Source organism: Rhinolophus hipposideros, assembly GCF_964194185.1.
Source record: "Rhinolophus hipposideros genome assembly, chromosome: 19".
In the NCBI taxonomy this organism is placed as follows: Eukaryota; Metazoa; Chordata; class Mammalia; order Chiroptera; family Rhinolophidae; genus Rhinolophus; species Rhinolophus hipposideros.
Genome location: NC_138065.1, coordinates 43,688,617 through 43,705,319, shown reverse-complemented (window position 1 = coordinate 43,705,319; position 16,703 = coordinate 43,688,617). Strand labels below are relative to the sequence as shown.

Sequence of the window (16,703 nt, the reverse complement as noted above, 5' to 3'; positions counted from 1 at the left end):
GAGTTTTTATAGGTAAAAAATAAATACACAATGCGATAAAACCCAGACAGGAATAGAGCAAGTTTTGCAAAAGGCTATATGGCTACTGAATAGATAGATGATCGCTTATGTGGCTATGAGAACGAAAGAGAATAGTGTCAGTTCTCCTATCTGTGCTATTTATCTCCATAGACAATACACGAATATAATACAATGAATGGATGCTAGTCTATGAGTCATCAGACCAGCAAGGTGAAGAGAAATAAAGTTACCAATAAGAGTCCAAGTAAACATAAAAGTTTTAAAGATCTAAGGAGTCAAAGGAAAAAAAGGCAGGAGACTAGATGTTGAAAGACACAGAAAGCCCTAGAATTCCTGAGAATAAAATCGTTTTTTATAATGAACTTTGCTCCCTCTGGTGGTCACAAGAGGTTTTACTAGGTGTGAGTACAAATACAGGAAGGTAGAGGGCAAACAGAAAGAAACTGCAGAAACTACTCAGATTAACTTTCATCTATTCATATAAGTCAGACAAATAAACATTCGATTTACAAAGAACATTTTTGTACAAGAAAGAATTTAGAGTTTAGTGTTATGGAGGTAGCAGTGCAGAATTACAAAAACAATCGCAAGTGGAAAGATACTTCTAGAAACGGGACTGAATGAGTATATGATGTGTGGGGCAAGAAACTTCGTAAGTTTCATTTTAAACTCTTTCATACTGATTGGATTTTTATTTCCATATGCCTATGTTATTTTCATTAAGATATTATTTGTAGAATACCTGCATCTCTTTACAAGTTTACAATCAAAGAGTGTATTTCCCTTCTCATCCAGAGTAAAAGCCTCTTCAGTTAACATAGATTACAGGCTGCAGTTAGGGAATGTTCTCTTAGCAAAGCTGTATTTCTTCCTTCCGTGTCTTCCTGCAGACTGGTTGGCTGAAGTCTGAAATGATCGTTGCCTTCAAGAATTGCACTGAAAGAGGCAAAAATAACAAACCCAAACTAACATTCTAGATATTTTCCTACCATTTCTCTTTATCCTATATTTTTGTGGCCCAAGGTAAGTATGTACCATTTTGATGATCATTTCATCACCTTTTAATAAAGATCTCTAATTTTCTTGCCTGATTTCAAAACATATTTCCTACTATAGAATAGTCCACGTGCCCCATTCTACCTCGTTTCCTATTTCTCTGCCTCTCCCCACCTCACCTCGTTCCCATATACCCATCTAGTCCCGGTCGCAGTTCCCAGAGCACACCAGGCAGGATCCTGCCTTAGTGACTTGTACTGGCTATTCCCTCTACAGGCAAGACTCTTCGTCCCCAGAGAACTGTACAGCTCACTTTCACTTCTTCAAATCTATGATCAATGCCACCTTTTCAGTGAGCCTTCCTTGACCACCTTATTTAAAATTATAACCTCATGTCCTGTACACCCTCACTTTCTCCCCTGCTTTCTCTCCACAGCATTCATCACCTTCTAACACACTATAATATTTACTTAATTACTTAGGTCTGCCCGACCGTAAGCTCCCTAAGAGCAGGAATGGCTCTCCTTTGTTCACTGCTGTGTCCCCAGCCCCTAGAGTTATAACTTGCATGCGGTAGGTGCACAATTAATGAGTAGAATGAGCGAATGACTTAATATCAATAATGTTGGGGGAGGCAATCAACCCTAAGCCTTGAGCGTCCCTGCACATTCTCGTTCAGTATGCTAGGCTCTGACCACTCCTTACCGGGGCCATTTCTCAGGGTTTTGGGTACAGTAAGCCACCCTCAGGGATGAGGGAATGTCTTCCTAACCCCCCAACAAAGAGCTTCTACCTGCTATAAAAGTGGTGAATCCCCAAAGCTCAGAGCTCCCCCCGTGGAGCACAACCCACTGCATATATAGGAATCCATCTAGGCCCACCTGCGTCATCCCCAGGGGATTTGGGGAACACAAGAAACCAATGCAAATCAAATGAAGCTCATGCAATTTGCCATGCCATGAATAATAAAGTCCTTTGGCTCAGACCCAGGAGTCTTGTACCTCTGCCAGCATGTAAGGAACAGTAACAGGCTAACTTATTAGCTTGCAAGTAGGGTACAATCCTAGACATTTCACAGTTGTTGACAATGAATAAATAAATAAGTGGGGGAGAAGGGAAAGCCCATCTTTACAGTGGAATGCTAAGTAATAAATGCAGAAGAAATGATGGAGTTAGAAAATCATTAATGGATATAAAGCTAGTGGGTGAAATCCGATTAGGAAAAGGGTATTTACATAGTCTCCAAGTATCTCCCCGCAAATTACTCATTAATTACAAAGAGAAAATAGGAACTTTACAGTACAGAAATCTGGCAGACACCACCTAAGGCAAGTGATCAAAGCCAACATAACCAATATTGGGACAAACAGACAGCATGTTTCTCTTGGTATAATGCACTAAAAGGGACACAATTCTGTGGTATTCCTCCTGTAAATGCATAATCTGAATTTAATTATGAGGAAACATCAAGAAAACCTAAAATGAGGGACATTCTACAAAATAACTGGCCTATATTCTTCAAAATTAATGGTCAAGAAAAAAATAAGAAAGGCTGAGAAACTATTCTAGTTTAAAAGAAGCTAAAGAGACATGACAACTAAATGCAATGCATTATCCTAAATTGGAGGGTGGATCAGGATTTTTAAAAATAACTATGAAGGACATTTTTTAGATAAACACATTTTAACGTGGACTATGGATTTCACAATAATATTGAATCAATGGTAAAATTCCTGAGTTTTAGAAAATAGAACCATTGTAAATGGTTCTATTTACACTGTTGGTGGGAATTAAAAATAGAACTTCCATATGATCAGCAATCTCACTTCTAGAAATGAAATCAGGATCTCAGAGATAGCTACACTTCCATGTAGCATTATTCACATGGGAGTTATTCAATAGCCAAGATAATGGACACAAACTAAGTGTGCATCTTTGGAGGAATGGATAAATAAGATGTGCTACACACACACACACACACACACACACACACACACACACACACACTCTGGAATATTATTCAGGCATATTTCTTCAGAAAGAAGAAAATCCTGCCATTGGTGACAATATGGATGAACCGGTAGGGCATTATGCTAAGTGAAATAAACCAGACATGGGAAGGCAAATATTAGATGACATCACTTGTATGTAGAATCTAAAAGAAATTAAAAAGTCAAACTCAGAAGCAGAAAGTAGACTGGTGTTTATCAGGGTGGGGCAGGGGAGGGGATGAGGAGACGTTGGTCAAAGGGTACAAAGTTGCCGTTATGTATAATGAATAAATCTAGAGATCTAATGTACAGGCATAATGATTATAAGAATGCTATACTGAATACCAGAAATATGCTAAGAAAGTAATATCAGGTGCTCTCATCACAAAAAAAAATGGTAACTGTGATGATACATTCATTAGCTTCATTACAGTAATAATTTCATTATGTATATGGGTACCAAATCATCATGTTGTACAGAGGGTGCCAAGAAAATGTATACACATTTTAAGAAAGGAAAAAACTGTATTAAAATTACGCTGATGGTAACCACTTTGAGCACCTCTTGTACTTGCAGAAGTCAAATGTGGCTTGTATTCATCTTTTGTTATCAGTATATATTGAGTATTACAATTTTAATACAGTTTTTCCCTTAAAATGTGTATACATTTTTTTGGCATCGCGTGTGTGTGAATGAAATGTCAGCTACAGAACAGAGAACAGTGTGGTTAAGAGTGAGGCCTTTGGACTCATAAAAAAAATAGGTTCAAATCCCAGCACCATCACTCGTTAGCTGGCAAGACACTAAACCTCTGCCTAAATTTTCTCATTTTTAAAATGCAGACTACTGTTTTTAATTCTTAAGATTCTTGAGAAAATTTCAAAGGGCAACACATGTAAAGGACTTAGCACATTCAGCATACGAGAGTTGTTACTGTTTTATAAATGACTCTTTAACCTAAAAGACAATGAACTGAATACCAAATCTGTCAAGATTGAGGTTATGCTCTGCCCCATACTAGTCAAAAACAAGGAGAAAAAAAGTCAAAGGGAACCAGCTCAGGGTGTTTAAACTAAAAATTAAAAAGCAAGTGAAACATAAAATACTTCTTTACAACTAGATAATGATGTTAAAATGTTTTTAGAAGAATGTGTTGAAGAATGATCTTTATTTGAAAGGGCCTTTGGTTCTGCTTAGTTTACTCAAGTTTATGTTCAATAGGTAAGATTTATATGTTTTTACAAAGCATCCTTAATGCCTGTCTGGATTTCCGTAAAGAACTACCTAACCACATGGACTCTGCAAGGATTTGTAAGAGTCATAGTTAGAATAGAATTTTATTCTATTATTCTATTCTATATTCTATAATTCTATTATTCATAGAATTTTATTTGGTGATTACGGTATTGAAAGTAAAAAATCATAAATTCTGTCATCAGAAGTTATAAACTCAAATGCCTACGTAGGTCAGGCATTGGAACCAGTCGAGCATAAATCAATAGGGAAGAGTTGAGACCATAGTGACTGGACCTGACAAGTAAGTAGTCACCTAAAGACATTCAAATTCGTTTTTCTTTTTTTTTAAAAAAAAACAAACATTGTGCCATATGTGTTCAGGCTGAGTTCAGCTCAGAGGGGCACCTATTTTGACTGCAGAATTTCAGATTTTAAATTCTTAGGACCTCGATAATACACTGTTGCATGCAAACTTGATGTTTTATAAAAGACATTAATAAAATGGAATATTTCTGAGAATGAATACTCATGCACATCAAAAATCTCAGGAAATATTTCAAGGACTTCGAAAAGGCAGTCACATCACTGAAGATATCCTAGGTTGCTTATCTCTTCCCACTTTGTACTCAATTAAGATACGCTTTTATGTTATAATATATAATCTTTAAGGTTCCTCACAATTCTGACATTTTAAGATTCTATGATTCATGGAACAAAATTCCTCCATACTGATAATAAATATATACCCGTGAAGTAACTTAGTTATTTCCAAAAACATGGAAAATTGCTGAATTAATTCACCACTGAAAAATTGGCCTAAATATTTTTATTGAAAAGAAATGTATTCAATTTGTATTTTTGACATGGTACTGATCCAGCCTTCATCCCACTGAAACCCCTGTCAACCATGGTTTTAACATTTAAAAAAAAAAAATAGCAACCCCACCTTTATTAAATTCTTTCTCGATGTTCTCCAATAAGCATACTAGAAAAAGAGGGTACATTTAAGTGAAGAATATCCAAAGCCCCCAACGTCCAAAGTAATCTCTCCTTCCACTGGATTCCCTGGCACTTGGTTGTTATTGTTTCATACAATTATTACATTTAGTATGTTTTATCTTCTCTAATATATTTTAAAAGACATAGAGGCAGAAACAAGTATTATTTATTTTATCCTTATCAAGAAGCATTTTGCACAGAGGTGCTGATTAAAAAAAAACAAGAGAAACCTACCATTTTTCAAGATAATAATGATGATCTCATGGTAAACTCTCAAATTCTGAGCGAAGTTGAATTTTTACATGATTGAGATTATCGTTTTGCTTTTAAAAATTCTCTACAGTTCAGAGATGGTCTCAGTATCAGTAGCTGGTTAATATTTAAGCAATAGTATTTTTAGATAGATAAATACGGTAGGAAGTTTATAATCTTTTGATTTGAGAAAATACAACTTTAAGAATGTTACTTAAGCCGAAGCTTAGATTTAAACCTTTACTTCAGAGAAAGACGATATGGTTTTGGAAAGTATTATTTATGATCATTAAGTCTTACCTGAGGATTCCAACCTGGGTCTAAGTTTTTAACTGCTGCCACGTACTCCTGCATTGCTTGGCTCCGGCTGGAATCACCAAGTGCTTTCCATGCTTCCCTACAGTACAGAACAGCCAACATGACGCATCATTAACTGCGTAAGTAACACTACCCACATATTCCAGTTTATTATTAAAAAAACGGACATACGCATTTTACTGGCTGGGAATGTACACACAATAAGCCATAGCTGAGTAGCCCTCTCTTTTTGCGTTTACATTGGTCTACTGCAACACACACCTCACCACTCCACCTAAGGAGCCTTTTCAGTTTTTTTCTTAATCACTCTCCCCCATGAAATACTACTAATGCAGATATATTACATACCTGTTGAACTTTGGAAGACCACAAACCATTGTAATGTCTAAGATTTTATAACTCCCCCAAACCCAACTTTCACCCCTTTTTAAAATGTCTGATCTACAAACCAATAAAAGTAGTTACCATCTTATGAATTAACTGTGCTTATGGCATTTCAGTAATATGGAAACTAATCATTACACAGAACAATATTCCTTGAGAAAATGTTTCAAACTTGTTATTTAAGATGTGAGAAATACACCTTCCCCTTCTGCTGTTACCTCATCTGTAAGCTGCTAGCAGTGGTTCCTTGGGGCAGGAACTTCAAAAGTGAGGGCAGGGGAGGACAGAATACTGATGAGTAAGAAGGTAGGGACTTCCTACCAAGAGTCATATTTTAGTACCAAGCCCCGTCTAGGTCATCCTTTTCTTTTCTGCAAGCCGCCAGGACAGGCTCCTTCTTGGTTTTTCCATGCCAATTCTTTCTACTTCCAACCAGGAAAGAGATGCCCTGATTCACTGTAAAAGACAACTCAGTCCCACAGTGTTTTCTACTAGTTTCTTGCTCCTATGATGAATATAACATCTTACTGAGGATTCCTAAATTTATCTTTACTGAATCTCTTGAGAGTTCCTCGTATCCATCCTACACTTTATCCCTAAACATATCAACATATTATCAAAGTGAGGATACTTAACATTAACACCATTACAAAAATATATAGTCAACATTCAAATTTCCCTGATTTCCCAATATCCTCTATTGCTTCCTTCTCCCAGACCAGATTCCAATCAAGATTCAGCGTTGAGTTTCATATATGCTTAGCCTCTTCCATGATATTTATAAAACATCCCTCAATTTGGATTTGTCTGATTGTTTCCTCAACTACAGAGTGTTCATGCTAAAAACTATTACTCATGATTAGTATCAGGTTAAATACTTTGTCAAGAGTAATATAGGGGTGACATGTCTTTTTACAATGCCTCATGTCTGGGGGCACATGTTATCAGTTTATCTCATCATCAATGATAAGATTGAGGACTTGGTGAAAGCAATAACTCCAGTTTTCTTCTGTGTAATTAATAAGTAAACTGTGGGTAGGACTGTGTAAGTATCGTTCCCCAGTAGCTTTTCATTTAATGCTTTTAGCATGCAATGATGATTCTTACCTGAAATATTTTCATAATGGTTGTAAAACCTAAACTTTTTAAAATTGTCAAAAACAATGAAAAAACAGGCAACTCTAGTGAAAAAATAATGGTGAAGTTATGAAACTTCATAAACTACAACAGAAAACTCACAACAGAAGTTCCATCAGGTATTCTCTACAATAGTAATAAAGTGCCAGAGGACTACTTATTATCATCAGCAAAGAAAGCTTGTGCCAGAATGAAAATCAAAGCAGCGCTTTATTCACTGTGAACGTCCTACACACACACACACACACAAGTCAGCTGAACTAAACAGTGTGCTTAATGCCGTAACTGATTCACGTTCAGGTTCAAGCTCTGCATCTCCTTACAGCTTGGTAACAAGCAGTTCATCAACAGGCAACTTATCCAGGGGACCACATTTTGAGCAGCACTGCTCTAGAATGAAAAGTTAAAATCCATTTTTAGCACTTCTCTTTACAACCATATTTCATGTTTTTTAAACCTTACCCTCTATACATTTAATTCCAGGGCTGATGCTTCAAAGTCTTTCCTGTTATAATTAAGGTCCTCTACTATGTGCAATTTATCTTTTTTCACTTAGACAAGGTAAGGAAATACAGCCTCATATGGTAAGAGGAAACCTTTGAATTAATTGGGGAGGGCATAATCTTTTTATGTATTCAGGAAAGAAGTCGACTCAGCATCTGATTTTCTTCCTTCTTCCCAAGAGGTTATGATAAGCACTTCTTTACAGTGGTGGGGTGGGGCAAGGAGCAGAAGAGCACTACAGATGAAGACATAAAACTGGGGCGGGAGAGAAGAGTAAGAAATGAGGATTTACCCTGCTCTCCCCCTTTCTCATTCTCCTGGCCTTCTTCCAAAGATCCCTCCAGAGGAAGAAGTGGTGTCCTACGGGGGCTGTATGTTAGGAAAGGAAAACTGCCAGCAGCCGTAGCTCGTATGGTCACTAAGAGGCTACATTCTTATGTAAGGAATGTACGTCTGTTGTGAGCGTCTTACATACCAACATCATGGCATAAGAATCCTTTAGCAGACTTAGCTAAAAGCGGAATCCGCTTTTAATCTCTCTCTCAATTGCCTGCTCTTAGCAGTCTATAGCAGAAAGATTAATATAAAAATAATTCTTTAATCTGCTCACTACTCTAACTCCTAAACACCTAAACCATTTCCAACAACCTCATTAGGTTCCAAGTATTTCTTACCATTTTTGCTTTCCTTCAAAATCAAAGAAGCTTGGTTTAGCAGTATTGCAATTTCCAACTTTGACCTAAATGAAAGGGGAGAAATCAAGAATTTATTTTTCAAAGAAATGCCAGAGAAACTTTTTATTTTCAAAATTATCATGCATACTTAGTAACTACAGATTAGATAATATTTACATCTATATGGAACAAAAAGTTTAACATTTTTTTGCAAAAACAAACAAAAAAACAAACTGAATACAGGCTGCTTGGCCACTGCATAAAACAACTGTTGTTTACCAATGTAATACATTAAAAAATATGGGTGACAAACAATTGCATTCTTAAGTTAATAAACAAATTATATACATGACAAATTACAACTATGGATTATACAATCCTTATTACCATTTATAATATAGAATTTTTAAACATGTAATAAACAAGCTTGAAAGTAGTTTATCAGAATTCATAATGTTGCTTATTTATGCTGATTGTCATATCACTATTAGCATTTTATCTCCCTCAGTTTCCAGGATAAAACATACTATATTTAAAGTGTCCTATTATGAAACTCACCAACATAAATTCAGATGTTGAAAGCTGTGCAAAAAATTTTAAGAGTTTCTCAACAACTATACAAATTCTATCTTTAATTTTCTCTTGCTTGCGGTCAAGACTTATTTTTAATCCAGTTAAAATATACAGTAATTATCTTCATTGTGAATAAGCATAAATGAAATTCATACAGGTACAGAATTCACTATATAGTCCTTGATTCCCACTGCCAAAATCTCCCTTTCCGATGAACTTTCATAGCACTTACTCTGTATGATACAATCTGTGACATCACTTTTCACGTTTTGTGTTAGCAAGTTTTGTGTCAAGTCTCATCTTTCTATTAGAACATAGCTTCTAAGAAACCGTTCTTAATCATTGCAACTGATACAGTGCCTAATTAAGGTAGTAAAAAATGTTTGCTGACTATAGAATGAATATGTTAGACATGCGTTCAACAAAACACCTGCTTTCCCTAATGCTAAATACCCTAATCTGACCCCAATCTACATTTTGGGGACCTTCCCACTGCCTCCTATTATTGTTTTACACTTGAATTTTGCTACAATCAAGCTGATGGTCTACTCACTGCCTTAGGGATTCCTACTCTGAGTTTTGCTCAGTGTTATTCCCCTCACCTGAAATGCCTTCTCTTCTCCCCTCAGCTTTTCAAAATGCTACACTTCCTACTCAAGGAACTGATTCTGAGAACCCTCTCAGGCCCCAATGATCGCATCTATTTCTGAAATCATAATGATTACCATCTCTAACCTTTGCTTAGCAATGAATCACAATCTGATCAGTATTAAACGGTACACTCCCACAGGAGCAACCCTTCTGTGAAAGGACATGGGAGAGAGAGAGCAGGAGCTGCATTTGCTGAACAAAAGCTTCACCTATGTTATGTCAAATGAGCCACACAAGAATCCTGTTAGGTTTCTCACGACAAATTCCTCTTATAAACGAGTATAGAGAAGCTGAGCAGGGTTGTCACAGTTCACACATTAGTAAATCCTAATCAGTAGTCAGGATTTGAATGCAGGACTGTTTTGTCTCCAAAGTCCAATATTCCTTTACTATAACATTCACCTTTACGTATTATACAGAATCGAGGCTTCACTTCTGGCATCTCCACAGTCACCTCAACTATTGCATAGATAAAAATATGAAATGAGATTAACTATCAGACATCATAAAAATAGCAGGTATTACTATTTTTGTTTTTTAACCAGACACCAGCAAGTGGCAAAAACAAATACCAATATCTAGTCTCCATTTCTGCTACAGTAATAGAATTCTCAGCTGAACATACGGTCATTCAGCTGATGCACCTTCTGCCCAGGCTCAGGGGATTGAATGTGTGGGAAAGTGATACAAATATCTTTCTTTCCCTTTGCCTATGCATGTGGTGAAGGTGAGCCATCTCTGGCCATGGAAAGAGATCTTAGGGCAGCAGTTCTCAAACTTTTTGGTTTTATGATCCCTTTATACTCATAGAAAATGAGGATCCCAACAACTTTTTTTTATGTGGGTCATATCTATTGATAGTTACCATATTAGAAATTAAAACAATTTAAAATATGTATTAATTTAAAAATAATAAACTCATTACATGTTAACATAAATAACAAAATTTTATGAAAAACAACTATATAGTGTAATGCAGAAAAGAAATTTAGTGAAAAAAGTGACACTGTTTTACATTTTGCAAATCTTTTAACATCTGCCTTAATATATTCTCATATCTACTTCTGCATTCAATCTATTGCAACATGTTGCTTTGGTTGAAGATATGTGAAGAAAATTCAGCTTCACACAGATACACTATGGAAAAGAAAGAAGTATTGTAGTAGCATTTTCAGATAATTTTGGATATTTTTCTTTGGTACTACACCAAAACTCAACAAATGGTAGTTTCTTTAAGGTCAGTTGCAATCTGGAATCTAAAATCATATCAATTAATTTTTCATGTTGTTACATTAAAATCCATTGGTCTGATTTCCACTTTGAATGGATCTTTTACTCACACATAATTTGTAACATCATTCCATGCAATATTTGGAAAATATGGTTCACTGAACTATGCAGACCTTCCAAATATTGACAATAGCAAAAGTTTACAATCATTAAAATCACCACTAATCTCATCAAAAAAGTGTTTAAGTATTAGGATGCTGTCAAGCTCATATAGCAGGTAGATTTTCCAAACTTCTAATTTTCACTTGAAGGCTCAAATGTTACCATTGGCAACAAATTCTGTCAGTTGTTTTCCTTAAAGTGATAGGCTCACTTCATCCATTTTCAAGAAACTGCCAAATACTCAAATCAAAATAAGCAAGTTTATCTGTGAGTTGTTCTATTAAGTAAAAATGATGTTTAATAAAAGTGGATAGTTTAGCTGGCAACTCAAAAATTAGACAGTGCTTTTCCTCAAAATACCCAATATAATTCAGTGTGTCGCAGAAGTATTTTGTGTGTACCCCCCATTTCATCATACACAATATTAAAAAGACCTGAACTCAAGTGTTAATATTTAATAAAAATCATTTTTACTGCTTCATCAAAGACATTTTTAAGTGAAACTGGCTTTTTTTTTTAAACTCTGAGGACATGGTGGTAAAAAAATATGACTACTAGTACAGTTTACTGTCAATGCCTTGAATCACACTAATGCATCAGCAGTTTTATCCCCCATACAGCATAGAAAAAGGCAAATGTTGTTTTGGCATTATTTTGAAAACAGTTTGACCTGACAGATACCTTGAGAAAGTCTCAGGCATTCTCTGGAATCCCTAGACAATAATTTGAGAACTGCTGCTTTAGGGAATGGCTGAGTTACCAGATAGAAAAAGACAGCCCCTGGATGATCGCATGAAGCAGAACCACACTACCAGCCATAGTCACCTACCTCCAGACCATTACATAAGCTGAAAATAAACATTCAGCAGCTGACCCTGTATCCCAAATGACACAGAAGCTTTTGTAGTCCCAAATTCAAAGAATAGTTCTGGATCCAGAAAAGACTGGGAAAATAAAACTACAGGATTTTAGGACATCATGAGCAAGTTTCCAAATCATTAATGAATCATAAGCTATAAAGTAGAGTTATAAAATGTACCACTTTAACAGAGCATCTTGAGGATGAATGAAGCAATGATGACCAAAGACCTTGATAAACATATGGTTAAATCTAAATAAATATTTATGGCAAAAAGCAATAATTACTACTTTTAGGATAAAAAATAAATAAACAAATTCTGTTCTGATATACATGTGATATATCCAGTGACCTTCAAACAGACTATTTCAACAAAGATTGCCAATGGCAAATGCCAGTGAATCAAGTGTACCCAGGTTAAAGCAGGAGGACATGCAAAGTAGCCTCACTTGTCCTATGCTGAAGGCTCCTATTAAATGAAGCCAACTGGAGTTTGAAATTTTCATTGATAGTTTTCACAGGGGTCAGTTATCTTTTGCTGAGAGTGTAGGCTAATGCTCAGAGGACCAAAAAAAAAATTTTTTTAATTGGTGTGATATCTTTGAACTTCACTAAAATGATTATGTATCACTAAAAGAGCTATTATATTAGGTAAGTTTAGGGCTCTGCCTAAGGAAAAAAAAATTTGTATCTCAGCTTTCTTATATCATCTTCCTGCTGACAACCTTATCTCATTCAACTACAAAAATTATATTGGACTTTCAACTTTACTATCCTATCAAAGAGGCCATTTTTGACACAGTTTCAGAATTCTGTTAAAAAAAAGTTAGAAGAGATTCATGAAAACTGTACCCCAATGTCATATGTAAATAAACATAATCTTATTCTCTAATAATGAAGAATTTTATTTTTCAGATACAGAATATCTCTAAACACTGTAATGTCAAGTTCTTGAAAAGGTGAGGGACACGCCTCTTCCAGACTATCTGGATGAAGTGAGTGTACTTGAAACATAATGATTGCCAGCTGACAGGTGATTCTAATTCACTGATGACTTGGAAATCAGATGCTTAATAAAGATGATACTAATATCAATAAATAAAGGTATGTCCTAGAAAGAAAAAGAATTTTCTATAGGGAATTTGGAGAAAATTAGTCTTACACTGCCCAGAAAATCATCAGTCAGACATGTAACAAGTCCTAGCACAATGCTCAATGAATTCTTGTTAAATAATCAGAAATCTCACTTTGATGTCATTTAATGTGAATGACAGAAAACAGATATCCAGAACTTCTGCAAGAAAGCAAATTCCAAGGCCAATTAAGGGGCAATTTTCATTCAAAACTATGATTTATACCATCTGTACCGAAATTATATCTCTCAGGTCACTTTAACTGATATTCTTAATTGACATTCATCAATCTTCAAAAGAAGATTCATCTCTACTCAGCATATTCAGTTTAGGAATACAGAGGGACCCCACAACTTCTTTTTTTTTTTTTAAAGAATACAGGGGGAAATAGATACCAAAAAGCAAAACAAGAGTTTTTAAAAAATTAATAAAATAAAACAGGCTATTATTCAACACTTCATTGCTTCCAGTGCTCCAAAGAGATGGAGTTTTCCTGAACTGTTACTTAACTTTGTCAACAATTTTTCAGTGTTTAAATCTGGATTCAAATCACTTTGTAAGTCTCTTCAATGCAGATTATCATGATGCTTCTGCTTCTCTGAATTCCCTGTAGGCATAACACCCAAGTGTTTTGCACATAAAAGATGCTCAACAAGTATTTGTTGATGACAAAGCAATTAAGTTTCCTTCTGGTACCTAACCCAATGATTCTTTAAAGGATAAGTTTACATGACATCTTACATGACATTATTTTTATTTCCATATTTCCAGGTAAAGTTCAGGACCTTGTCAGAGTCAGGACCTACAAGCTAGTTCTAGTTCTGACTATCTGTATGATCTAGGCAAGTCATCTACTCTCTTTGGGCATCCCTTTCCTTTTCTGTAAAAGAAGGGCATTATTTCATCTGGTGTTTACTAGCTCTAAAATGTTTATACTTATATCTAACAGACAGAAGCACATTCAGCCAAAACATAAGTCTAAGATAGTTAGGGTTAAAAAAAATAAAATCACAATAATAAAAGTAGTAATACTTTATTTTGTATCGTATCACCCTTTTAACTACAATCACATCATTCTCTCGGATCTCAAAATATTTTTTTAACATTACCATATTTACATCCGTAGATCCCTTTGGCACGAGTGAATGACAAATCTTATTTTGTTATCCTAAATGTGTAAAGGTTCTAAAGCTGGTGAAAGCGTTAAGGACAAGGTCACTTGAGCAAGTCAGAGAAGACATAGAAAAACTGTCATTCGGTGTCCAGGTAAACATCACGACGAGGATAGCAGACTGGTCCTTTCCACGTCCAGAATGATGCTAATTCTTAGGGGCTAATTAAAACAAAACAGCGCGCGGGCACGCGCGTGCGCGTGCACACACACACACACACACACACACACACGCACACACACACACACACACACAACTAACGATTAACCAAGCATGTTTACAATTAGTTTTTGTTGAAAAGGCCTCTTGTCGCTCTCCCCATCATCCACCCCTTCCCTGCGACTTTACCTGCTTGTACCTGGCATACAGGTACAAAAGCTGCTCCCTGCTGGCCACGTGAATCAGGCCTTGGAGGTGGGCTGCAGCCTTCTCAAACTGCTCCGTCAACCTCTTGGACGCCTCGGTCTCGGGGCTCTGGAGGGAATCCACATCACCGGAGTCGTCCCCAGAGCTCATCTCTCCGCTGCTGTCACCCGTGGTGGCCCCAGCGGACAGGAATGGAGAGGCCATATGCCCTTATCCGATCCGTCAATGTGTCCGCTCTGTCTGGTACAGATGGGGGTGTAACACCGGCCTGGGGGCCGGGGCGACCAGTCTGGGTCCTGAACCCGAGCTGGAGTCGGTCCCCAGCTCACTTACTCCGCGCTCCCTCACCTAACTCTGCCTCCTTCCTCCTTCTCCCTGGGCGTGCAGGGCAGGCTCGGCTACGCTCTACTGCTGTCCCCCGTTGACCTGCCTGCTCCGGCTTCCGGGGGCTCACTGTGCGCTCGGGGTGCTCCGAGAACCCTCCAACCGCGAAGGGGGCTGGGAGTCCTGGAGGGGGGCGGGGGGCGGCAGGGGCGGGGCGACGGGAGCGCGGGCGGCGTGCGCGCGCGAGCACGCGCCCGGCTGCGAGCACGCGCCCGGCTGCGCTCTGCGGTGGTGGGGGTGGCGTGCGCGGCCCTACGTTAGGCGCCGTCCTTAGAGGAGAGTTCGTAGGTCTGTGCTGGGTGTGCGCTGCGTGGAGAGACTGTTCTGCCGTTGGGGGGGTCCGTTAATCGTTTATTTTGAAATCACGAGTCACAACTCCGGAACCCATAGTTGGGCTAGGCCCCCGGGAGTGGGGGAAGGAGGCCTTCGATTTGCTAGTGTAGCGGCAGGAGCGGAGTCCCGGAAACATGAAGCTGAGGAGGAAGGTTCCGCCTGAGCCCGCGCCTCCCGAATCGTGTGTCCCAGCCCCCCCGCCCCCCCCAAGGTCTCAGAACCCTGCGTCTGTTGGTTGAGAGTGTCCCGAGGCATATGTAATGGCATGTATCACTATGAAATGAAGTCACTAGAGTCAAACTGCTAGATTGAAATCAAGTAGGTTGAGTTATGAGGAAATAGTGCTGTGCTTGTTTTAACTAGCCTGGACACTGAAACTTAGGAACTTTTCAGTCCTGTGTCGATGTCTGGATATACATCAAAGCTCCAGATAACCCTCTGATTACCCCCCAAGCACGAAGGAATGAAGATTCACTTACCAGACCACCCGACATCCTTTATCCACATCGCCATCCCCTACGGGGTTACCATCTCAGACCCACCCGGAGGCTGAGAAGACAAGATTGATTCTTCCCAGGAATGCACTTGTTACTGTAAGAACCCTTAGCTTTTCTTTCTTATTCACCAGTTTTGCTTCCGGTTGCAAACCTTGAGACCCTTGAATAAATCTTTATCATTTATTTCTAGTCAAAGCCTCCTGATTTCATCATTTACGCTCAGCCAGACAGACTCTTACTTGAACAATGAATGAAAAACGGGGAGGGAGATGAGGCCTCCGCTGCCCAAACCGTGTGATGGATGGGGATAGTCAGTCCTCTCCCGGCCTGCGGACCCCACCCCCATCTCTCAGGGTTTTATGCGACCCCAGCCCCCAGCCCCCAGCACATTCCTCCAAGTTCAGTCTTTGACATTGTGCTTTGAAGACACTGTAAAGTGAAACCACAAAGTAGGACATAGTTTTGCCCTAAGGGAACTTAAAAAAAAAACTATACAAAAGCTATAACATGATTATAATAGTTAACATTTACTGAGTAGGCATTATGTCCTAAGTGTTGTTTTTTTTAAGAAAAACACTATATTTCTTTAGTACTCAAAACACTGTTAATAAGCACCATCAGAAGGGTACAAAGAACGTGTTCTAAAGAATGGTTATTGACCTTTTGGCGTTAGGCTTGAGATAGGTGGGCAGGGGAAAAGGGTAGACATCATGAGGACAATGAGAAAAGGCAGGAAGGTGAAGTTTGGATCAGACTTCAACAAACATTCCTCGAGAATTATCAAAAGGTCACTTAAAAAAAAAAACAGAAATAAAAGTCATGAATCATTT

The 16,703-nt window shown here is 37.8% G+C and overlaps 1 protein-coding gene across 3 annotated transcripts in view; it reads right to left on the bottom strand.

Annotated features, from left to right (window-relative positions):
* ACBD6 (acyl-CoA binding domain containing 6) overlaps nt 1-15,484 on the bottom strand; it is a 146,741-nt gene extending 131,257 nt beyond the window's left edge. The window contains exons 1-3 of one of the 3 annotated variants that reach the window (XM_081025864.1): nt 14,642-15,484; nt 8,514-8,578; nt 5,797-5,893 (exon numbers count right to left, since the gene is read on the bottom strand). In XM_081025864.1, the coding sequence (XP_080881990.1) occupies nt 5,797-5,893; nt 8,514-8,578; nt 14,642-14,863 (384 nt within the window). In that variant the 5' untranslated portion in view covers nt 14,864-15,484. The remainder of the gene's footprint in view (nt 1-5,796; nt 5,894-8,513; nt 8,579-14,641) is intronic. The other 2 variants (XM_081025865.1, XM_081025866.1) reach the window with 2 other exon arrangements.
* Nucleotides 15,485-16,703: the final 1,219 nt, after the last annotated feature.